The sequence below is a fragment of the Rhinolophus ferrumequinum genome, chromosome 11, assembly GCF_004115265.2.
Source record: "Rhinolophus ferrumequinum isolate MPI-CBG mRhiFer1 chromosome 11, mRhiFer1_v1.p, whole genome shotgun sequence".
Lineage (NCBI taxonomy): Eukaryota > Metazoa > Chordata > Mammalia > Chiroptera > Rhinolophidae > Rhinolophus > Rhinolophus ferrumequinum.
In genome coordinates this window covers 16,268,042-16,293,701 of record NC_046294.1, presented here as the reverse complement: position 1 = coordinate 16,293,701, position 25,660 = coordinate 16,268,042, and the positions used below count along the sequence as shown (strand labels likewise).

At 49.5% G+C, this 25,660-nt stretch overlaps 1 protein-coding gene across 1 annotated transcript in view; it reads right to left on the bottom strand.

Annotated features, from left to right (window-relative positions):
- Positions 1-25,660, bottom strand: part of ALX4 (ALX homeobox 4) — a 46,534-nt gene that overhangs the window by 13,269 nt on the left and 7,605 nt on the right. The window contains exon 2 of the mRNA XM_033119157.1: positions 363-673. Within this exon, the coding sequence (XP_032975048.1) occupies positions 363-673 (311 nt within the window). The remainder of the gene's footprint in view (positions 1-362; positions 674-25,660) is intronic.

Here is a 25,660-nt window from a genome sequence, read left to right as displayed (position 1 = left end):
TTTCTGAGAGCCAGGCCTTCCAGATCAGAAACCAGACATCTTCTCCTTCTTGAAAGGGCCTGGACTCTCACACCACGTAGAGCCCAGAAATACAGTTAACAGGCTTCCTGTCCCTCCACCGAGAGCCCTCCTGCTTTCACCCCTGCTCCAACCAGAGCAAAAGCCTGATATTAAGGTGGATAAAAGCAGACTTGTCCTGGCTGGAACAGGGGTGTGAGGGGCAGGCTAGGAGCCTTGGAGGCTCTCCTTGGTGAGGTGAAGAGCTGAGGTGTGGCTGAGGGACAGTCAGGCAGTGTCAGCTCGAGCCAGCAGCCCAAGGGCAGGCCCTGCTCTCCCATCCCACCCCAGACATACTCACTGACCTGCACGCGGGCCTCGGTGAGGTCCGTCCTCATGGCCAGCTGCTCCCGCGCATACACGTCGGGGTAGTGGGTCTTCTGAAAGACCTTCTCCAGCTCCTCCAGCTGGTAGCTGGTGAAGGTGGTTCGGTTCCTCCGCTTCTTGCCCTTGTTGCTCTCCGAGTCGGCCTTCTCCAGCGGGCTGGGGAGGTCAGCGCTGGCCCGGTCCTGGGGACCCTTCACCCCAGCCTCCTTCACACTGAGGTAGCTGCTGTCCATCCCCACGGTGTCAGAGTCAGGTGGTAACTCTGGCTCACTCAGGGAGCTCTCCTTGGCTGAGGGAGTAGGATACAAGGTCAGAAACCAATGGCTGAATTGAGCAAGAGAGGAGGGAGGGACGGGGAGCCATCTCCTGCCTTTTCCCTCTCAGGGGGTATACATTGGATGTGAGGTCAGGAGGCCAGGGTTCTAATCCTGGCTTTCCATGAATATGCTGTGTGACCTTGGACAAGGCTCTTTCCCTCTCTGAGCCTCTTTGACATTATTTCAGAAAGAACCGCTTTCAGCATCAATGTTATGTGACTCTGGGTCAACCAATCTGACCTCTATGACCTTTAATTCCCACCCCAATGACCCCAGGCTCATCCCTAGAGAAGGATGCCCTTTGCCAGAACTTCTCCTTTGGGCATCGAGGATGCTGACCCAGTGCCTCATATGCCTGGGGTGGGACGGAAAACTTATTCAGCAGCCATGTCTGGCCCATCTGCGCCTGGGGTGAGGAGGTGAGGCCAACATCAAGGCAGACAGAACGCCCCTCCTTTCTTGGCCTGGTCCTGTCTGGGGTTCAGCAGGAGCTGTGGAAATTCCGCCCCAAGAATCCAGTGCTGAGGAATTATATCCCTTTACGCCCCCACCATCCCACTGGTCTCACCTATTGGCCAAGCAGTGTCCTGTCCCCTCCACGTGGGCACTGCTAGATTTACACAAAGCTCGAGGCCCAGGCCCACAGCCTCTGCCAGCTGACAAAATGGGGCTCTGCCTCCCGATTCCTAGAAGCTTAGAGCTGAAAAGACAAGTCAACCCATGCAGCTCAAGGATGAGGAGGCAGCGGCCAGGGTGGAGGGTGGAATGGAAGCAGCTTGTCCGTGTCCACAAAGCCCAGTGGGCACCCTGGGCAGACACACTGGCCTCTGCGCCAGGCACCAGGGTGTGACTCCCGCAGGGACGACTCTCTAGCTGTGTGCTTTGGACAGTTCACTTAACCTCTTTGTGCCTCAGTTTTCTGCTCTGTAAAATGGGGATGAAGATGCCTGTAGGATAGGTATCCTCATAGGGTAGTTGTGGGATTAAAGAGGCCAAGATGTGAAGCATTCAGCACAGTGCCGCTGGGTGGGTTTCTGCCAGTGTCATTCCCAGTTCTGGACTGGACTTGAGAACAGGAGAGGACTCGGACTCTGGAGAAGTCCTCCAAGTGGGCAGACCCTCCCGGGAGCACCTGGGTGCAGGAGCACGGATGGCACTGTGGGAAGGGCACAAGGCCGTGTCTGGAGATGGGTGTGAGCCCGTCTCTGAACCACATTGCCTTGTCTATGACTCTTGTGAAGTGTGAGGAGCGTTGACAAGACCTTTCACGTGCACAAGTGCTGATCGTCACAAGCATGAGGGTCACTCTGACCCTCAGTTTCCTCTTCTGAGAATAGGTCCAAACGACGGGCATAAAGTGTCAGGACGATGCCTCTAGCCCAGGTCTCCTGACTCTGTCCAGGTCCTGGGGGCCAAGGCTTCAGGTTCACTCTCATCCCTGGCTTTCTGTGTACACTGGGGGCTCTCTTCGTGCTGGGGAAGCTGAGTGGCACATTTTGCTTCTGTCATTCGCACCTCACTCTCCAAAGTACCAAGGAAAGGGGGTGGAGGTGAGTGGCCTGGAAGCAGCTTTGGGAGGACACTTCTGAGAGTCACTACCAGTGCTGATGCCATCGGGATGGTGGGCTGGACCGCAGGCGTCACGCATGACACCCATCTGAGCCCAGGCACTCGCAGATTGCCAAGGCTTCAGTGACAGCAGCATGCAAACTGCCACTGTCAGCCGGGCCAAGAGCTTTCAGCAAAGATATTTATCTTCCTGGCAGACAAATAAGTTTTATGTTTTGGGTTTTTTGTTTTTTTTAAGAGAAGAAATCCCACTCAGCCTCACCAAAAATAAACATCTTTGTTATGCAACTTCCTGGAGGGAGCAACCCCTACTCCTCCTGCCATAGCCCTGCTCCCCAGACCTCATCCCATGACCCTGAGGACCTTTCCAGCATCCTCTGGCATCCATCCTGGGATTGGGACCACCCCACACAGCCATAGCGGCTGGGCTGCCCAGAGGGAGCTCCATGTTCTAGAAACTGCGAGTTGGTAGGGACCAGCCCCAACTCCTAGTTTTCACCGGGAGTTGGGAGAGGTGCGGACAGAGATCAGAGAGAGAGCAGGGAATACGTATGTGCTAACTGGTGAGAGAGTGTGGCCTCTCAGCTCCTGGGTCCCTCTTCCTTAGGGAGAGCAGTAGAGGCAAAGGAATCCAGCGGCCTCACATAATCAAGAAGACCTGCTGTGTTCACCCTGGGGGCAGAAGGACCAGCCCCTGAGGATGAGGGCGTAATGATGCAGCACCTGAGAGAAACCCCTCAGCGCTGAGCTGGTTCTAGGCTCACCGAGTCCAGCCTTCCATGGCGAGAAGTAAGAATCCGGTTTCCCCACCTCCAGCCACCCATTGCGACCAGCGAGAACAGGAGAGATGGGAGACAGCACCGTGTGTGCCAAAACCACCCGACCAAGAGTTGGGAGATCCACTCTCGGTCCCAGCTCCAGCACGGTCTGCCCGTGACTTCAAGTCTCTCAGTTCACATGAGTCTCATCTGCACAGGGGAGCAGGCATGTGCCACCTGGAGTGGGGAGAGCAGGCAGGGTGGTGTCACACCTCAGCCCAGTAGAGTGTCCCTCCCACTTTACTCACCGGTGGGCCTTCCCTTAGGATCTGGATGGGGAGAAGAATGGGGGCATGTGTGTATCCAAGCAAACGTCAGCTGACTGGAAAGGCGGAGAGGTAAATGGGAGTGACGCTTCTGGTCTCAAAGAAGAAAAAAAATGCCTCCTAATCTCAGTCTGGATTATTGGTCATCTTGCTTTAAATCCTGAGGCTGGGTCCCTAATTTAGACACAAATTAGAACTCCCCCAAGGTTCTGTGGCCCTCCCAACTGGTCAGAATGGCAGGCCAAGGTCCTCTCGGGTACTCAGTCCAAAGACCCCAGACTGGAAGGCACCTAGTTCAACCTCCTCCTACCCCACGGCATCCCCACCAAGTGCTGCAATCCAGGCTTTGGTGCCAGAGAGCTTACTGACTCCAGGACAGCCGGACCATTCGTCCTTAGGGCCAGCCCATGTGTGTCGCAGGGAGGTCTGGCTCATTGGTCCTGGTTCTAAACCTCCAGCCCCTGCCCCAGGACAGCCCTGCAGATGTTTAGAGCAGCTGTCGCACCTCTCTGAGCCTCCCTTGTCCTGACTAAGTAGCTGTATTTCCTACTGCTGTTCCTCAGGTGGCCCCTAGCTTATCGAGCCTGTTTGAGGCTGGGTGCCAGGGGTAGGCTGGGTGACAGTGCTGGGCGTGGGCAAAGCAGCAGATTGCTCTCTGAGTAGAAGATCCTGAGGGGTTGGGTGGAGAATCAGCATGGTGGCCCGAGCCTGGGTGCTGTGAGCCAGCTCGCTCTGCAGTGCCCTCCTCAACAAAGACGACCGCTGAAAACAGGTTCCACGACTCAGGCGGAATTCCTGCAGACCAAAGGAAACCACTGACTTCCTGGGTCCTCCTCACACCCACCTCCGGCCACCTGTCTGGAATGTCCCTTTCTTTCTAGCTGACCTTCAAGTCCAGTCAAGCACCAGCTTCTCCAGGAAGCCTGCCCAGACTGCAACAGCCATAGAGATCCCTCCATCTTCTGCTCAGCTGCTCCAATTGCTAGTTTCTGACTAGTAGATAATCAAGCCTTGATTGTCCAGCTGCTCCTATAGCATGTCCCGAGGGCTGGGACCTCATGCCATTTGTCCCTTTTCAGCCCAGGGCTTAACCCAGGATGGGGCAGGAGGCAGACATGCAATAAGAAGTTGCTGAAGAATAAACGGACACTTTCTAACAGACCTATTACTGAGCAGTCACTCTGTCCAGCTACCTTTGTGCACCTACCATGTGCCAGCACCCTACAGCGAACATGAAGAAAACATTGCTGAACAAATGAATGAGCCAATTCATCCTGGTAGACAATGAGGAGAACGGTGGATAGGATACATGAAAAAGAGGCACTCAATGACTAATGCCACCGTTAAAGGTTGACAGCTGAAGTGGGAGGAGGAGATGAGTTCACCAAGGGAGAGTGGGTAGAAGACCAAGACAGACATGCAGGGAGTAGCAGGGAAGCAGGGAGGGGTCAGGAGGTAGAAGGAGAAGCAAAGAGGTAGGCTTCACGGAGGAGGCTTGGGCATTTCAATGTCCAGGAAATCCAGTCCAGCATCTGCCAGGAACCAGCTCCACATCCACCATGCTGCACACCGGGGTAGAAGAAAGGCCACTGGGAGACTCTCAGCTGGCCCAGCTGCCAGGTTAGCTTTCTTCAGGCCGATGGCACCCAGTGCTGGCATGAAGCTGAGAAGCAAAGAGCCCCACCTGGGTTCAGGCCATCTGCCTGCAGGTCCGGCGTCTCCCCTGTCCTCCCGAGGGCAGCTCCCATACAGACTCTGTCCTGGTGCTCTGCTGACACCCCTCCATTGTGGGCTTTGTCCGGCCCAAGACTCTGTAATCCCAATCTGCGTAATCCCAGTAGAATGTCTTGATGTGGAAATAAACCCCAGACAACCCAGAGGAATCAAGCGAGGTGCATAAAAGATCAAGAGTAATCACAGCCTGCCTCACAGAAGGTACGCACGCCAGGGTGGCCATGACTGTATGGCACGCCCTTCAAACAGCCCTTGGTAAATGTTATTTCCGTCGACCACTTCTGATGAAGTGGGAAGCATTCAGTTCAAAGTTACGTTCTTAATCAGGAGCTCCAGAAGGCCCTTCGGCCTCTGCCTGAACCTCTTCTGGGACCTGCCTGGGCTGCGGCTGGACGGTCCTGGCTATTGGCTTTCAAATAGAAAACCTTTCTTCATTCCCTTAACCTTTACCCATTTGTCTTGGTTCAACTAAATGGCGTCACTCTAATCTAGTCTAACCTTTTTTTTTTCGACATGAAAGCCCTTAAGAGATTTCCAAAGGTGACTGTGATTTTTTTTTTATGACTATGATTTAAAGAGAAATTATTTTTATGACTGATTTATTTAAAAAGAACAAACTTCTGAAGCCATTTGGGAGAGGGTGCCGGAGGCATCTGTGTGTGTATTCCTTCCGAGTGCACAAGTGTGTGTGCCCCGGGGCATGTGGCACGGCCTGCAGCTGTGCATGGGTGTGGGGAACATATGTGTAGTTGCCCACAGAGTATGCAAGCTTGTGTGGTCAAGTGCAGGCACACAAATGGGATGTGTGCTATTGTGCGTATGTGCGAGCGTGCATTGCTCTGCAGACACGCGTGGGTGGGTATGGACATGGGTGGTGTGTGTGTGTGTGTGTGTGTGTGTGTGTGTGTGTGTGTGGAGTTGCGCACAGGCCCTTGCATATGGAGTGTATGTCGAAGGGGTCTGAGTAATTTTATCCTCCATGGTTTTGATTACATCTATTTTCCCTCCAAACATCTGCTTTGTGGGGGACAAGCCGCGCGCTCTGTTCTTGGGTGAGTTGGCCTCACTCACCCTATGGCAGAAAGCACAGCTCCGATGTAATCTCCTTAAACAAAACAGGCCAGCATGGGGCCCTTTCATGCTATTTAAAGGGCACTGACTAAACCCACTGCTGTCCAAACAGTCGTGTGGAGGTGGGGGCGGAGGTGAAAGGTTAGCCATTGATCATGTCTCCAACCCACCTCATCTGCCACTGAGCTCTGTCCGGAGCTCAGCTTGCTGTCCCTAGTTTGCTCCAGGCCCCATAAATAAGGCTGAAGGGGCAGCAGTAACTGGGGTGACACGTCAGCGAACGTGCATGGAATCTGGCTGATTGCACCGGTGGAGACAGTATCCCTGCCTCAAGGAGCTACCCATCTGCAGAGGAGAGTGGGGGGCAGAAGTGTGGGTGCTTGGGCCAGCCACCCACAAGCTGACCAGGTGCTCCTGTTCACCAGCGTGCACAATCGAAGCCCTGAAAATGCTTCTCCAAACAAGGGAAGTCTGAGAAAGTGTCACAGACCACAGGAGGCTAAGGAGACATGAGTATAATGTGGCATCCTCAGTGAGGTTCTGGAACAAAGGACATTTGGGAAAAAAGAGTGACATCTGAAGAAGGTGTGGTGGAATTTAGTTAACTGTAATATATATATATATATATATAATTTTTTTTAAAGTGGACAAAATATTTGAACAGACATTTCACCCAAGAAGATATACAGGTGGCAAATGAGCATTTCCACTATGGAAATGCAACCTAAAAGCCCAGTGAGGTATCACTACACACCTACTGCAATGGACACAGAAAACCTGACGACACGGAGTGATGGTGAGGCTGTGGAGCCACTGGAACTCTCCTGCGTCGCTGGTGGGAAGACAGGGCGGCAGGGTCTTACGTCATTAAGTATACACTAACCCCATGGCCCAGCAATCCCACTGCTAGGCATTCACTCTAAAGAAATGAAGACATGTTTGAGGGCGGGGTGGGGGGGACACCAAACTTGCATGCAAATGTTTATAAAAGCTTTGTTCACAATCACCACAAATGTCCTTTAACAGGTGAATAGCTAAGCAAACTGGTGCAGCCAGGCAATGGGATGCTACTCAGAGACAAAAGGAACAATAATTGACACAAGCAATGGCACGGATGACTTGCAAAGGCAGCATTCGGTCTGGAAAAGAAGCCAGTCTCAAAATTTACGTGATGTAGGACTTCACTTAGGTGCCATCCGACATTCTGGGAAAGGCAACAGGACCGGGATGGTGAACAGCTCACTGCTGGCCAGGGCCTGGGGGAGGGGGCGGGTTTGACCCCAAAGGGCTACACTGATGTGTGGAACCATCCTGTATTCCAAAGGTGGTGACGAGCACATCAATCTGTATGGGGATGTGTTAAAATTCATAAAACTGTACACACCCCAAATTTTAATTTTACAGCCTGTCATTTTAAAGACAAAAGAGATGTCAACTATAGAGAAAATACAAAACTGTGTTTAAATATATTAAAGAAAACCTAAGTAAAAAGTTTGTATGTCTTTAGCCAGACCTCCCACTTCTAGGAATTTGTCTGAAAGAGATAATTATATGGGCACAAATAATTAACCAGCGAGAAAGTTCATCATGACATTATTATACAGAAAAACTGAAAATAACCAAAATATCTGGTAATAGGACATTGATTAAATAAAGGATGATATTTCCATAAATGGAAGATCCATGCTGATACTCTTTACTCTGCAGACTGTTTCTTTCTTGGAATTTAGTACTCCTTATTATGTATTTACTTAGTTTTTTTTCCCCTTTGTTTGTTGTCTCTCTCTCCCTTCCACCAAATAGAGAATATATCTGAATATATTTGCTTTGTTTACCCCTTCTGTCTAATGCCTAATATTGTGGCTAACACGCAGTAGGTGTTCAATAAACACATTTGATAAACAAATGAATGAAACTGATGCTACAGAATAGCATTTTAGTACCTAGAAAGATGTTCATGAATTATTAAGTAAATGTTATCTTAAAAAAAAGAGGGGGAGAGGTGGAGTAGCATCCTTAGAAAATACTAGAAGTTTCCAGGGGTAAAAATACAGGTACAGGGGTTCCTTTTGTTCATTTTTTGGGTGGTCTGAATTTTCTATTTGTCCTACCATAAACAGGAATTGCTTTTGTCATTTTAAAACACTACTTCAAAGCTGTTGTCAGAATCCCAAATGGTGCTTTCTGGTTGGGTGCTGGACTCTGCTGTGTGATCTCAGGAGTCAGGAAATGAGCACCATTTGGAGTGGAGTAGAGGAAAGCTTCAGAGAAAGGCCCCTTGTGCAGTGGGCACTGACCACTGTCTTTGCAGAATGGGGTCCCCATGACTCTGAGGCCTCTTGGACACTGGAGACTTCCAGAGCTCAAGCTCAAGTTCAGACCTTCTAATGGCTTTCTCTGCCCTCGGGCTCACTACCCTCAAATACAACAAGAGAGAGCGCCTAAAACTCACACATCTGCTCCTGTCATGACTCTCTCTCAAGGTTTTCACTGGCTCCCAGAGCCCCCACTGGGACTGTTAGATAAAATACAAGGTGCTTAGTTAAATTAGCATTGCAGAGAAACAGAGAATATATTTTTTTTATTATAAGTACGTCCCAAATATTGCATGGGAAATACTTCCACTAAAAGGTATTCATTGCTTACATGAAATTCATATTTAAATGAGTATGCAGGTTTTGTTGTTTGTTTTTTGCTAAATCTGCCAGCCTTACAAAATAGGCTTACGGTGGTATTCAGGATTCCCCAGGTAGGACAGACTCCTGCCTGCTTCACACACACACATCCTCCTGGCTTCCAGTCCCACAGGACAGCTTTCACACCCCAACACACAGTGGCCTTAGGCTTCCACGTTTCTGCGTGCTCCCTTCCTTCTAACCGCTATGTCTTCTACCCCTCATACATCCGGCTGACTAACAACTACTACCACCTGTATGTCATTCTCTGTAACTTTCGTGGCTCCTTTTTTCTCATTACACACACTTATCTATGTTCTATATGAAAAAAATTGAAAAACCAAGACAAAGCAAAAGAAGAACACGATCACACACACACGCACACACACGGGGAAAATTTTTGTATACTTTTTTTTTTTTAACCGACACTATCCTGTGTACATCTCTCTATGCTGTTCTATATTCTTCCACCACATCATTTTTAATGGCTGCATAGCATTTCACCACATGGGCAAACTGTTTTATGAAATCACTCACCTACTGTTGGACACACAGGTTTCTGATTCTTTGAAATTATAACAGGCCTGTGACGAGCATCCTTCTCGTTAAATCCCTCAATACATTCATGGTGATTACCTTAGAAGAAGCTCCAAGGACGAGAAATACGAGTTCAATCACACACACACCTTAGGACCTCTGATAAACATGGCTAAAGTGTCTTCTAGAAACGTGCCCCTTTCCTCAGTAACCAGCAGTGTGCCCTCCTGCTTCAGGGCCAGAACCAGTCATAGTGTTTTGAACATCTTTGCCAGTGTGATGGAGGAAAGCGAATTCTTGTTTGAATTTGCATTTTTTAAATCACCAGTGAAGTTGCACCTTTAATTTGTTGCGTGTCTTCTTTTGTGAAGTGCTTCTACTGGGCTTCCCAGGCTCAGCGCGAGGGGCACAACTTTACCTCCCTGACCTCCGGGCTGGGCTTACCTCTTAAACATGGAATTCCCTGCTTTAATGCACTGGTTTACCTGCTCCCCACTAGACTGTGAGCAGTCCAGAGCAGCGCCTCCCCGAGCCAGGGCCTAGGCTCCTACGTTTGGTAGCACTGGGGCAGCTTTGCACACCCTGCTGAGGGTGACAAAATACCTGTAGGAAAGGGAGCCAGGCCTTGGTCCCTCAGCACACACTGCTTGTAAGCGGTGGCTGTGGCATGAGGGTGGAAGAGTAGACCTTACAGGACGAGGGGCCTCAAGGAAACCAGCCATAGGGCAGGGCATGAAGGACGAAAGGCGGCCCTGCGGCTTGTGTGATCGTGGATGAAACTTGGCTGTTTGTTTCCTCAGTTCAATCAGCATTGCCTGAATCCCTGTCAGGGATGGGGAGAAAGGGATTATGGAGAGGGCACGGCCTCTGCAGGAAGCCAAGACTGAGGGGGAGTCACTGGGTGTTGGGAGACCCTGCTCTCCCCAGGGTGGGTTCCCTGGCCCCTGCAGGAAGCTTCAAGGGCCACACACACCCTGTTGGCCAGGATCAGGGCTGCAGTTTCTCACACTGGCCACCAGGAGGCACTGCAGTCCCAATAAAGTTCTGGGCCCAACGTGGTGCCCCGTGGCCCCAGTCCTGGATGAGGTTTCTAGAATTTGGTGAAAGACTGGGCCCTACCTGGGAGGGTTTGACAAACAAGTAGTTATTCAGCCCTACTACGTCTGCTGCTGTCCTAGCGCAGAGTTGGGTGAAGTGGGTGCCTACCCTTCCCCACAGAGCTTTTTCCTCCTCTAGTTCTGAGGGTTTTCACATTCTTGACTCATTTCGATCCCCTCAAAATTCCCACATGGTGGCCCTCAGGAGCATTCTCATTTTACAGATGGGAAAACTGAGGCTCAGAGAGAAGGGACCATCTAACATCACCAGCAACTGAGTGGCAGGCCTGACCCGAGCTCCTTTATTCCTCAGAGTTGCCTCCCTTTGTGGAGAGCCTGAGGGGTCCTTAGCTCTCCAGCTGTTTGCAGTAAACTGAGCAAACATTCCCCACAACCCCGTTTTTTGGCCCCGTTGGCTTTCCATGTGACTGGCAGATTTGTTGCCAACTCTTCTGTGGGTTTTTCCCCGAGGGAGGCATCAGCAGAGGCAGGGGGATAGCCCCCTCCTCCGTCACTCCACCCTCAGACCACTCTCTCTGTTATTCCCACAGAGGGGTGGGGGGGGGGTCTTTCTCTGGTCCGGAGGATGGAGGGGGCTTATCTGGAGCCAAGGAAGGAAAAGGAATTAGCACTGAACTCTCCCTAAAAACCAGGAATTGTGCTTCATGCTTTAGCCAGTACTAGGATATCTATCATGCCACCACTGCTATGATTATTGACTCTTTACAACAACCATGTAAAATACCCCCATTTCACAGCCCAAGAAACTGAGGACAGAGGGAGTAAATGACTAGTCTAAGAATATACAACTGGTAAGAGGCAGAGCTAGGGTTTGAACCCCAAGCCTGAGGCACTTCCTCTGGACCCTCCTGGGGGGTATACCCTGTGTGGGACTGGGGCAGGACAGCCAGGAGATAGGCTCAAGGATGAAGGAGAAAAGCTTGGGAGTCACAGAAGAATAGCTCCTCTCAGATGCCTCTAAACTGGTCTATCTCATCCCATCTTCAGTGCTGGCCCTGATAAAATTGCCCAGGTAGAACTTCATTGAAACTTGGGACCTCAAATGTGGACCAGTGCCTTTTCTCCGGACTTGTTTTCAGGGTCTCTTCCATGCCCCAGCTTACACCCAACTTTCTGGTCATCACCCTGACCCTGTCTTGGTTTGCATTCGTTCTCCACTAAATACTGAAGTATTTAGAGGTAAAGAGGCATATGTCTGCAACTTTCTCTTAAACAGCCCCGAAAGAAATAACTTGTATATGTGTATATGCATTAGATCAATACAGATACAATATATACATAGAGAGAAAAGGCAAAAGAGATTGATACCGCAAATATGGTAAAATGCTAACATTTGGGGAATTGGCATAAAGGGCATTTGGGAATTCTTTGTACTTGTAACTTGTCTTAAAGTCTGAAATCATTTCAAATTTTAAAAATGTTTAAAAAGAAGTATGTAGATAAATGGGAAGAAACCACTTTATCCAGAAATCCCAATTCGGAAGCATTTGTAGTAATTTGATGTGGACCCAGACTGGAGTTTAATTAGCACCTTCCTGCGTACCCCTCGCCATCCACGGCCTCTACAAATGGGCTTGCGCACTGCAGTCAAATTCACAAGGTAGAGAGCGGCAGGATGGCTCAGTTAGTTAGCACATGAGCTCTCAACAACAAGGTTGCCGGTTCGATTCCCACATGGGGGAACAAAAACATTAAAGAGGAGAGAGTAAATTTATGAAGCAGCACAAGGAAATGGAGAAAGGAAGCATGCTGAAGAAAATGGTATACTCTAAATATGAAACTTTCTATTACATAAACTTAATGGCGACCATTCAGAAAAAAAAAACTGGACTGAAGTATAATATAAAAAAGAGAAGAAACAGGCTGTGCCCCCTGCAACTAAAGATTGAAAACGGCAACTGGACTTGGAGCTGAGCTGCGCCCTCCACAATTAGATTGAAGAACAATGACTTGGACCTGATGGGCCCTGGAGAAACACACTGTTCCCGATAATAACATTTTTTTGTTTTTTAAATCACAAGGTAGGTGCCAACTTGGGGAACGAACCTGGCTCCCCCAGCCCTTTGGAAACATTTCTCTTCCACAGAAGCAACTGGTGATCCAATTAGAGAACCTGGTTCCTGTAACAGCTGCCCTGAGGCCTACAGGAGGCAGTATTTTGTTAGCTGAGGGGAAGCTACTGCTGGAACTTCAAAGTAAAAAAAGTGCTTTATTTTTCGAGCCTATTATAAAGTCGGCTTTCCTATAGTTAGTCTAAATGAGTAAGGTTTCCTTGTATTTAAAAAAAATTGTTCAAAAGGAAGCCCACTGACACTAGCGGAAACATGGCAGCAACCCAGGTGTCTATCAGTGGGTGAGTGAATAAGCAAACTGGTGCATACAACACACGGGAGTATTACTCAGCTGTAAGAAGGCAGCTCTGACATGTGGACAAACCATGAGGATCTGCCGAGTGAAGGACGCCAGTCACAAAAAGACCAACACTGCACGATTCCACTCGTGTGAGTACCTAGAGCCATCAACTTCACAGAGACAGAAACTAGAACGGTGGTGGCCATGGGCTGGGGGTGGGGGCGTGTGTGGTTTCGTGGGTACTGAGTTTAGTTTTAGTGTTTAATGGGCACAAGATGAAAAGAGTTACGGAGATGGATGTACAGCTTTATTAATATATTTAATACCACCAGACTGCATACTTAAAAATGGTCAAGATGGTAAATTTTAGGTTATGTGTATTTTACCATAATTTTAAAAAATTGGAAAAAGAAAAGACACCCCAGTAGCCAGCGTCCTTAGGGCCTTGGTCCTGCCTTCAGCCCCCCTGGCCCACTCCATCTGGGTCTCTATCCCCCAGCTTATGCCCCTGAAGTCTTTTTCCTTGTCCTCGCCTCCACCCTGTGCCTTGGGTTGCCTCTGTTCATTTCTTGAGTCCCTCATTTGTTCATTCACCGAGCGCCTCCCCTAAGCCATGGCCTCATGGTCCAGTATTGGGGGCCTGATCCGCAACAGCTCTGCATCCCAGGCACAGGGCATCCACAAGGAGGAGGCGGTCCTGCTGGAAAAGGGGAGGGGAGGCTTCCTTGACGGCACGGGCTTGAACTGAGTATTGAAAACCAAAGAGGTCCTGGCAAAGTATGCTCTATTTTTGGCAAAATGGGACACTCCCAACTCCCCAACTGCGCTGGTTGTAAATTAGCGAGTCGCTTTAGAGGCCTCCCACCAGGGCTGGTGACAATAATACAAACAACAATAACATAATCCTTTGTGTTAGAGCAGTGCTGACCCATCCACTCTTGCATTTGATCCTCCCCAGATGTCCAGGATGTTACCCATTTTACAGAGGAAGAAACTGAGGTCCAGAGAAGTTTCAAAACTTGCTCAAGATCACATAGCTAGGAGGAGGCAGAGCTGGGAGTGGACACCAGTGGCCCAGCTCCAAGCTCAGGGTCACGCCTATCACCTCTCATGGCTCTTGATGGGCTTTTGGAGGGAGCACAGGCAGGTTCCATCTTGTCACAGAAGACACAACTGAGCCCCAGGAGTCACTTCCATCTCAGAGGACTAATCTAAACCTAGCTTGAAGGTCACCAGGAAAAGCCCCATTTATGACTAACACTTGAACATCACCTCCTGATGTTTACTGAGGTAGGTGGGGGTCATGACCTCAGTCAAAAGGACTCTAACTGCTCCTGTTTGTTACTCACCTTGAAGAAACTGGAAGTTGCCCAGCTCCCACTTTCCAGGCCCAGGCCAGCTCTCATCCCCAAGCTTTGCCTCATGTGGCTGCAGGAGGTCCTGGTACCTTGCAGGGGAAGGGGAGCTGGCCCAGGTGGGGTCCACTGCCAGAGAGGCAGAAGGAGCCAAGGAGCCTCCCACACTCGCCCTTCACCCCAATAATAAGCCCCAGAGCTCAGGGGCCACTCAGTGGGAGGACTGGGTCTCCCAATTTCAAATCATCCTTGGGTCTATCGCCTCTCGCTGCCTCCACCAAACCATGTGGCCCTGGACATGTCCTTAAACATCTCCCACTTAATCCCTCTGCCTCCACTTCTCCTCTGTAACAGGAAGAAAACCCACATCCACAGCCACCCCCCGGAGACACTGTAACAGCACTTTCGGAGCCAAGGCAGGTAAGACAGAGAAGTTTAAATCCTGCGCTGGATGAAATGAAATGAATGAGAAATCTTTGAAGTAAGACAGGCTTGGGTTTGACTCCTGATTTTATTACTTATTTGCTTTATTCATTCATGCATTCATCCATTCATTCATTTCATTCATTCATTCAGCAACATTTTGGAGCACCCACTATGTGCTGGGCCAAGCACCACGTGGTGGGACAACAAAGCCCGAGAAAGCACGGCCCCTCCCTTCAAAGGTTCACCCTCATGAGGGAGACAGTGATTGTAGTGCAGGGTGGTGGACAGAGCAGGGACAGTTAGGTCAGCCGGGGGTGGGGGCTATTTTCAGGGGCAATTCCAGATCTCTATATAGGAGGGGCTTTGGGGCAGCAGTCTACTTAGACGTGTCTGTTGAAGCTGTGTTTTGCTAGCACCTTAAATGGGACAAGGAAATGTCCATTTTCCCCATTAAAGAAATGGAGGGAGTCTAATGGAGATTATTGAGGAGGCTCCTAAGCCGCCCCGTGGCTCTGCCACCTATGGATATCCTTGGCAAAGTGACTTGCCCTCTGTGTGCCTCGGTTTCCTCATTTAAAGTGAGGCTGCTAATATCCACGTCCCAGAATGGTTGTGAGGTTTGAATGAAGCTGCATGTCAGAATGCACGTCCCTGGCTGACACCGAGCATGCGCTGTACCAATGGGAACGGGCCCTGATATGTTGTTAATATTAATGTTATTATTTGGGGACGAGTTAGGCCAGGGCAGCTGCAAGAGCTCAGCGAAGTCACTCAACCTGTAACTGTCTCATCCCACACGCCCTTCCTTCCCCAGGTGCAGTCTCTTCTGCTCAAGTTTTCCCCGCTCCAGCTGCCCAGAATGGTATTTACAAACCTCTCTCCAAACTTGCCACCAGGGTCCCATTCTAATCAGGGCCCAGTTCACATCTACATAAAAAAGACTGTAAATGCGGGGCAATGTTTGACACCATTGTAAAAATTGGACGTTAACTTTACTTTTTACATATATTTTTAAAACTTCTATTAATAGTTTATTTTAAAGAAAGGCTTACATAAATACATGTGGCCCTGAGGTTGCAACTTGAAGGCCTAACCATGGAATGAACATTGTCGGGTTTTTTTTGTTTTTTGTTTTTTTATTATTATTATTATTATTATTATTATTATATATATGGGGAAGGGGAACAGGACTTTATCGGAGAACAGTGTGTACTTCCAGGACTTTTTCCAAGTCAAGTTGTTGTCCTTTCAGTCTTAGTTGTGGAGGGCGCAGCTCAGCTCCAGGTCCCGTTGCCGTTGTTAGTTGCAGGGGGCGCAGCCCACCATCGCTCCAACCAACTGAGCCATCTGGCACTGGCCCGTGTGGGAATCGAACCAGCAGCCTTCGGCATTAGGAGCACAGAGCTCCAACCGCCCGAGCCACCAGGCTGGGCTCGGAACATTGTTGTTTTAATCACTGCATTGAACTGTGTGGTTCACAAACCAGTTGACAAAAGTTCAGGTCACTTGTGAACTATGTATAAAAACCTCGCTCCCACTTATATTTCTGGCGACATCTGGATGTTTAACTGCTCAAGAAGAATCTTCTCTGTGGGAGCATCCGAAGCCCTCCACACATCATACCACCTGAAATGTGTCTGGGGATGGGCAGGGACAAGGGGGTCCATTCCAGAAATGTGCCACTACTACTGTCATGCAGAAACTGACCTCAGTGACTCAGGACCATGTCCGGGCCCTTTCTGAGCCCCAGGTCACCTTCCAGGACTGAGTCTAACATCACCTCTTCCCTCCCTGGGGATTCCCTGCCACACCCTCCTCAGAGCTCCCCTAACGGCCCCTAATAATTAAACCGCTTATCACAAAGCACTGCAAGAGTGGATTTATGGCAGCCGCCGCCATTAGACCATACGCTCGCCACTGACGGGGCAGGTGTCTTACCAATCTCTGTTACCCACATTTGACAGCCAATAAACACCTGTTGAATTGAATTAATTTTGTTCTCAGTCCACAGAAGGACCACTTCAGCCTGGAGAGAATTTGCTTCTTTCCCCAAAATCACGGGTTTTATTTCTCCCTGTGTGCATGCTAACCTCAAGAATCATTTACAAGCTGAAAATGCAAGATTTTTCTCCCCTTGAACAAGAAGCGAAAAATAATGGCTAAATGAATTGCAAGGCAGCCAGTTCAAGTGTTCTGAGATTAATAAGGATGGATAAGATTACTCGATCTTCGCTTTCAAAAATATTTTACCTTGATAGCTATCAAATGGTTAAAAAAAATTTAATTTCTAGAATATAACTATATCTAAGCTGCTAGAGTTTCCATCTAAATGGCTAAGGTTTGGAGTGGGTGGGTTCCAAGTCTTTTGCCTATCACATGTAATAAGCAATAAATATAAATTTCTGCAAAATTCAATATTGCAATATTTACAACTAACATGTTGATTGAAAATGTTTTCCCCCCATTGGCTTCTGCTCATTTGCACTGAAAAAAAAATTCAAATAAGTCTCTGTTTTAAAGGGCATGGTGTATGCTTTCTATGGAGAAAACCTTAATCCACAGAAGATGTATGACAAGCACTTCTATTTTCAACCTGCTACTAGGACTTGGGGGACTGAATCAGCCCATGAAACAGTGTGAATGTACTTTGTGTCACATGAAAGTGGCTCCTGGGGACACTTCTCTGAGGGGCTGAGTCCCGTAGGGTTCATGAGGTAAAGCAAGGGTCGGGCTGGGCCTTCCAGAAGGAAGCCGGGCCCTGGCTGTCCACCTGCCTCGGCTCAGGCAAATTTTCTCCAAGCCAGGCCCCTCCTCCCTGGTGCAGACGCTGATGCTGAGCAAACAACCATGAGGCCGTTTCACATGTGTCAGTGACCACCAGTTTAGGGAGTGGTTTGTGGGCTCCTCCTTCCTCCCCCAAGGGGCGGCTCCCACACACGGGCCCTGCCCTGGGCTGGTTCTGAGGATGGCTGGCTCTGGGAGGAGGAGGGAGATGGGGCTTAGGCAGTCAGGATCTGGGGTCCTTAGGTCAGTAGTGAGAGGAAGACGGCACACTGTGCACTGAAAATCTCTCCCAGGTGCACCTCACTCCACAGTTTACAGAGCTCTCTCACATGCTTGGTGGTGTCCGCTGCGCACACAGGCCTGAGGCCCCCAAAGCAGTTGGCATTAGCCCCAGGGGCGCAGAGTGGAGCGGAAAAGGTCCTTTGGCTTCAGGAGATGTGGGCTCAATTCACCACTGGGACATGGACAGGTTCCTAGCGCTCTGTGGGTCTCACCTCCATCACCTGTCAATAAGGGGTGCTAACACCTCCTGAGAGGTTTGAGTGAAAGATCCTGGCCCAGGTGTGGCCTACGGGCAGCACTCACCAGATGCCCCTTCGTCACAGACGGGCAAGCTGGGGTCCAGAGGGTGTAGGAATTCCCTGACGCTCTCTGTGTCCAGTCCTATGCCCGTGCAGACATGAACGTAACACAAGCCCCACCCTTGGGGACCTCCTGGTCTGAAGCTTTGGGTCAGACGAACACAGAGAACAGACATGAGGAAGGGAAAGGGAGAAAGTTAGGCCCCAGCTCCTGATACCTGGGCACAAGCTGCAGCAGCCTGGGGAGACATGGCCCATATGGTCTGAGGGGCCCAAGGCCCCCTTCTCCCTCCTGGCAGGTGGCCAGCCTCCACCCCTTTCATTACTCATCCATGTAAAAGATTTTATCAACCATACAACGTAGATTCAGTAATGATTTGTTCATTTTCTAATTGTATGCACTGAAGTCAACTATAACTGTCAAAGTTTCTGACCAACCACATATAGTCAGGGTTCCAGCAAAATCCTAACAGCTAACATTTATTGAGGACTTACTCAGTCCCAGGAACTGTTCTAAGCTCCTTACCTAGCTATATTCCCTTGTTTAGTCCTCACAATATTCCTAGAAGGTAGATACTATTCTTATCCCCACTTTGCCTCAAATAAGGAAATTGAGGCAAAGAGCTCAACCAATTTGCCCAAGGTCACTCAGCTGTACAGGCTGAAATCTGTTTCTAGGTCCTGGCTACACCGACCTCCCCAAACCAACGGCATCTGAAGTGTCAGACAGCCTGCCAGCCCAATGGTAGGATGAACAAAGTTCCTACACGATTCCAAGAACACTAGAAATTGTGCGTGCAACTTGCCTTTGGGCACTTGGCTGGGAGACTTGGCTGAAGAGGCCTCTGTTTAATCACCTGGGCTGGGGATTAACAGGGAAGGAAGCACCAGCCTCACAAGTCAGCCCTTTGGGGCTCCCCAGTTGCTCTACTAGAAGCGACAGCCCCTTCTCCACAGCCCCTCTCCCCAACTGGAGGCCCAGAATCCCATCCAGCCCCAGGAGCCCCAGTCCCTGGCCCCCAGCCCCACTCACTAGATGGCCAGGGTGGAGTACAGGGAGCGACAAGAGCGTCTTATGGAAATCAAACAGAAAATATTCAGGATACAATAGTCTCTCCTTATCCAGGGCTTTCTGTGGTTTCAGTTACCTGTGGTCAACCACGGTTTAAAAATATTTAATGAAAAATTCCAAAATAAACAATTCAAAAGTTTTAAATTGTGTACCGTTCTGAGTAGTGTGATGAAATCTTACACCATAACCCTTATTTTACTTATTAATGGTTCCAGAGCCATTCACATAACTTTTATTGCAGTATATTGGTATAATTGTTCTATTTTACTATTATTAGTTAATCTCTTACTGTGTCTAATTTATAAATTAAACTTTATCATAGGTACGTATAGGGAAAAACATAGTATGTATAAGATTTGGTATTATCCCCAGTTTCAGGCATCCACTGGGGGTCTTGGAACGTATCTTCCATGGATGGGGGTGGGGGGACAACTGCTCTCACAGGGCCAACAGCACAGAGCTGGTGGGGGCTGAACAGCGAGCTTCCCTCCTGGAGTTCCTCCAGCTCCACAGGGAAGGGGCTCTGGGGTCATCTTACCTAAGGAAGTGGTCCCAAATTGGGGCCTCTTAGGAGGTGGTGTATAGATTCTAAGAGTATGTGAGAATTTCCCTCAGAGCCATGTTCACACAGGAGGGTCAACTGATACACGTGGGGGCTCCTAAACAGCTGGGACCCTAGCCAGAGGCCAAGGTCATGGCTCTGGCACCCTGGCCAATGGCTCTGCCCTCCACTCCTTCTCACCAGCTCTGGTTCCTGGAAAACAAGTATGTCCCTGATCTGAATCTCTTTGGCATTCAGTCACTGGCCTGGAAGCGAGGGGGTGGATAGGATGACTTACGAGGTTCCCCATATTCTGGGATTCTGGCCGTTACCTAAGAAGGCATTCCAAGGACAGACTTACTGACCAATAAGCAGAACAGACAGCCTAGAAATAAACTCTCCAATATATGGCCAACTGATTTATTATTATTATTAGTTTCAGATGTACAAAACAATACAATAGTTAGACATTTCACTCCTCACAAAGTGATAAACTCCCCCAATCTACTGCCCTCTGACATCATATATAGCTGTTACAATTCCATTGACTCTATTCCCTATGCTGTACTCTCTATCCCGTGAGTATATTAAATTATAGTTGACATAGAATATTATTCAGCTTCAGCATCAGGTGTACAGTGCATCTACACCGTCCAGGAAGCAGTCTCCCTAATAAGACTCGTGCCCATCTGAATGGCCAATTGATTTTTGACAAAGGTGTCAAGACCCTACAATGGAAAAAGGGCAGTCTTTTTCAACGAATGGTGCTGGGAAAACTGAATATCCACACGCAAAAAAAAGAAGTTGGACCGTTATCTTCTACCATATACCAAAATTAACTCAAAATAAAGACCTAAACTTTAGAGTTAAAACTATAAATCTTTTAGAAGAAAACATAGGGGAAATTCTTCATGATATTGGAGTTAGCGATGATTTCTTGGATAATCAAATTTTAAAACTTTTGTGCATCAAAAGGACAGTATCCAGAGAGAGAAAAGACAACCCACAGAATGAGAGGAAATATTTGCAAATCATGTATCTGGCAAGGTATTAATATCCAGAACATATAAATAACTCCTATAACTCAACAACAACAACAACAAAACCCAATTCGAAAATGGGCCAAGGAATTGAACAGATTTTTCTCCAAAGATATACAAAAGGACAACAAGGATTTTCACGATTAGAAGCCTCTCGGATACCTAGAGTAGGAAAATTCACAGAGACAGAATGTAGAATGGAAGTTTCCAGGGGCTTGGGGCAGAGGGAGACGGGAGTTATTCTGTAATGGGTTTGTTTGAGAAGAGGAAAAAGTTCCGGAAATAGAGAAAAGTAATGGTTAGCCGACATTATGAATGTACTTAATGCCACTGAATTATACACTTAAATAAAATGGTTAAAATGGTCAAATTTTATGTTACATATATTTTACCACAGTAGAAAATTTAAAACATTGAAATGTTTTTTTAAAACAGAACATACTGAGTTGCACAAAAAGCACTTAACTTGGGATCTTGGCCTCTCACTGCCCTGCTCAGAGGCCTCCAGGGGCCTCCCCAAAGTCTGAACCCCTAGCAAACAGTGAACGTCCCTCTTGGCTTTGCCCCTGCCATCCCTCAGGCCCCATCTTGCCTGAATCCATCATGACCCCTGCACGCGACACACTTGCTCTTTCCCAAACACTCCACAAATTTTCTTTTTAAAGACTTAATTTTTTTATTCTTATTTTTTTTAACTTTTAAAAAATTTATTTTAAGTGTGTTTTTCCAGGACCCATCAACTCCAAGTCAAGTAGCTATTTCAAACCAGCTGTAGACGGAGAGTTCACAGTGGCTCTTGTGGGGATCGAACTGGCAACCTTGTTGCTAAGAGCAAGCTGCTCTAACCAGCTGAGCTAATCGGCTGCCCCTCCGCATATTTTCTTGACCCAAAGCCCTTGTTCATGCTGTTTTCTGAGTCTGGAGTGCTGTTTCCAGCTACCTCAGCTGGTGAATTCCTATTCAACCTCCAAGTTCCATCCCAAATGCCCATATACCCGAAGCCCCAGTTCATTTGCACTTTCCTTGGAGACTCCTTTCCCTGCCAAGTGCTCCACACCTGCCTGACACCCGGACACAACCCTGCGGGATTTGTTGGCTGGAGGAGAAGCCTTTGGCAGGGCACTTTTCAGAGCTTTGTTTGTGCCCAATTCCCTCTCTAAAGAGGGAGAAGGACTCCTTCCACCAGTCTCCTCCAGCTCTCTGTCCACACCATCTGTAATTGTGGCCACCAGCCCCTGAGTGCTGACTATATCCAACGCTCAGGTCTAAATGCTTCATATAGTGGGTTGTGAGCTGAGGACGGTATCTTGGCCAGAACAGAGTGCTGCATACCTTTGTGGGGGGTGAAACTCAGTTTGTGGGATGGTGGGGGATGGGACTGAGTGGATAAGGTACCCAGGGAGGAATGCCAGCCGCTCTCAGGTGGCCCTACTAGGCAGGCAGCAGGAAAGAACAAGGGGCCCAGAATGGTGCAGGTGAGGGTGAGGTGCAGGCAGGAGGGACCCAGAACTCACTTCTGGAGGAGACCTGAGGGGAGAAGTCAGGAGAGAGGAGATTGCCCATTTCACTAGAGCCAGCCCAGGGGTGCAGCAGCAAGACTTTATCTCTGCGGTCACAGCGAAGGGGGACAATGGACAAAAGGGGTGCTTCTCCAACTGCCAGAGTCTGAAAGACCTCCCTGCTCTCACACCCATTCCCAACAGGGATCCTCACAGGAAATAAATTATTTTCCACTACAGTACGAGAGAACCAGAAGTCAGGTTCTCATTTTAGATCTCAATTCAAAGGAAGGAGAGAGAAAGATTTTCAGAGTTCCTAGCATGTTCTCATCCCATATCACTCATGCAGTCATTCATCAACAAACATTTATTGAGCACCTACTATGTATGTCAAGCCCTGCTCCAGGCTCTGGGGAAACAGATTGAAACAAAGCAGACAAAAGCCTTCTGCTGTAGCTCTTCCTCCCCAGGAGGAAGGTAATTCTCCACAAGTTTTGTCCCACATGCTTTCCTCGGCTCCATCTTGTCCTGACCAGAGATTCTGGCAAGTTCCTGGAAATCCAAAGAGTAATCCCTCATAACAGTTACGAGGCACCTGTGCCGTGCCTGCCCCCTGTTCTCCCCGCAGCCCAGCAGGACACTTGAACAGGTGAAGAAGCAGTGCCCAAGGTCACAGATTCAGGTCTAGAACCCTGACCTTCCAGGCATCAAGCCCACCCTTGGGCCCCCGCACCCCTCCCCTCGCATCTCCAGATGGGAAAATGGGAAGAACTCTTTGAGGGCCGTGTTTGTAAAACTCAGTCTTTCAATCCCACATCATCTGGGGTAGGATTAGGATGATCTCAGGGCTAATTAGGACCATCCTGTAAAAGAATGCCTCTGAGGGCCTCAGAGCCTCCTCAGAGACCGTGGCCATCCAGAACTTGTCTTCTCGCTTCCTCTTGGACCCACCTAGGGCAAGTTCCTCATCCTCTATGGGCCTGTTCTCATCCAGGGAATAGGGATGACAGACTGTCTCATAGGGCGGAGCGTTTCAGTGAAACCACACACAAGCACCTGGCACACAGCTTGCTGTACCGGCTGGCGTGTGCAGGGTGCTGTCAGCACAGAGGCCTTGCCCTGCCAACTCGGACTCCCTTCCACCTCCCATCCCATCCACCTCACGTCATTATCATCCCTGACGTGCAGATGGAGAAACTGAGGCAGGGAGACAGGCAAGGCACACCAGACTCTTCCCCTTTGGCAGATTGGACCAACTCTCTGCCTCCTAAGGGGACTCTCTCGGCAAGAATGGGGCAGAGCAGTGGGACCCAGGGGCCTCCTAATGATCCCAGAGGACCCATCTGCCACTCTTGGTGCCTCGATCCCAGGCCTGGAATAGCACAGAACCTCAGGGCCTCAGAAAGCAACTAATGAAGGGGTTTAACAGATGGGAGGCCGAGGCCCCGAAAGGGGACCTGTGCGGCAGAACTGTGGGCATGCTTGTCTTCTTTGCCCAACGGTGAACTCTCTCCTTGAAGGTGGAGGCCATGGAGCTGTCCCAGATCAGTGCTGGGATGTGAGCCAGATGTGAACCCCTGTGGCTGAGTGGTGGGGCTGCAGACAGGGCTGGGGAGACCACAGGACACTGGGGAGGCCCACATATCTGAAAGGGCCCTAAAGTCTCCATTTCCAACCTGAAATCTGATCAGAACCCCCACCAGCACTAGTTGAGACACCCTACCACCCACAAAGCGTAGACAATGAGAGTGGGTGGGGCCCTTAGTCCTCCCAGGCGAAGAACTTGACCTTGCAGGATGTACCTGCAGGCAGATTTCCTCTGTGCATCCTCCCCTCCCCTCCCCCACTCCCCTCCCTCATAGGACAGGCCTAAACAGCCCAATTTTGTAAATGAATTTAGAGGAATCAGAGAAATAAGGGGACTGTTCCAAAGGCACATGGCTATTTCCGTGGAAAAGTCAAGACTTGAACTCAGATCTATTGATCTCCAGAGAAGGCATGGAGGGAGAAAAGGAGAAAGAAGAGAAGCAGCGAGGGGCTTTTCAGCTCCCAGAGAATATCCATTGGGTCTGTGGCAATTGTCAACTCCTCTCAACTTCTCTGGGCCCTCCTCTTACTGGGCGAGGTTACCTCCACCTGGGCACGGGGTCTTCTAACGAGCTACAGGTCCCGTAGACAGCCCGTCAGCCTTCCTGCCACCACACACCACACACCCCAAGGAAAGCCCAGCCTCAGTTGGGGCTTCCCTGTTCCAGCAACGTCCGGTGAACTGGAATTGCCAACTTACTAATCTGTCTCCCCTCTGGACCTGAAGGCAGAGGCTGTGTCCAGCGCTTCTCAGAATCCCCCACAAGGCCTGGCACAGTGACAGGCACAGTTTGGTGAGTGATGAGTAAGTGGATCAGGCATCTCAGTCCCCTCGACTGTAAAAGAGGACATCTGGGCTAGCAGACATCTGATGTCTCTTCCAACACTGGGTGGGACACCCAACATGACACCATGACCCACTGTGTGTAGGGGGGCAGTACCAGGGCTCCTGGATGCCACTGAGACCTCTAGGCCTGGCCGATGGTCAATGGAAAGAGGAGGAGGGTCGTAATGTGGCCTCAGTTAACCCTCTCAGACACGCACTCTCATGGTTTCCACCACTTGGGAAAGCAAACCTGGCTCAGGGAGCCTGGCAGAGAGCAGGAGTCCCAGCTCTGCCTGGTCACATGCAGGATGAGTTCCTCCTATCCTACGAGAACTCCATAAGTGCTCTCCTGTTATCCCTGTAATCCCTAGGAATTCATGGTGGAGTCCTCCTTATTTCTGAAGTGGGAGGACTGCAAGCATCTACCCTATTTGATCCACAGAGAGAGTGCAATGTACTGGAGGGGTTACAATGAAGGGAGAGAGTAGATAAAGATAAACCTGAGCAGATATTCCCCCAAGACCATTTTCCTCCTTCGTCCCCAGCAGTGGAAGGAGGAGAACCCAGCAGTAGTTCCTGCCTCCCCATTAACCTGTCTGTGGGGCCCCATTTCTCTTGGGGCCTCAGTTTGCTCATCTGCTAAATGGGATCTGTAACACGCATAAAGATGGTGTGGAGGATGTTTCCTTGTCCACAGTGAGCCATACAGGACAGAGGGTACACTCAAGAGCTGGGGGTTGAGGGGAAGCCTTGCTACAGTGTGGGTGGGCTGGGTAGACCCAGTGAGGGCCCCAGGAAGACACTGGGGGCTGGGTGCCACCCCCACAGGCCACAGGGGGACTCTGCCTACCACTCGATGAGTCAGTCTCACCAAGGAGCCCCCACTAACAGGAAGGAAGGCCACAGGCCATGCGGCTCAGACGCTTAGTCACGGTCTCCCTGGCATAAAGCGCAGGTGCTCACTCTCGCAGGCACAAGGCTCACACACACGCGGACACAGACACAGGCATTCGGGGTCGCACCTGTCTTTCGCAGAAATGCACACCAGTTAGTACACTCGGCCCCCTGAAGCACACTGGGATGGCAGAACCCGAACCCAATGCATATG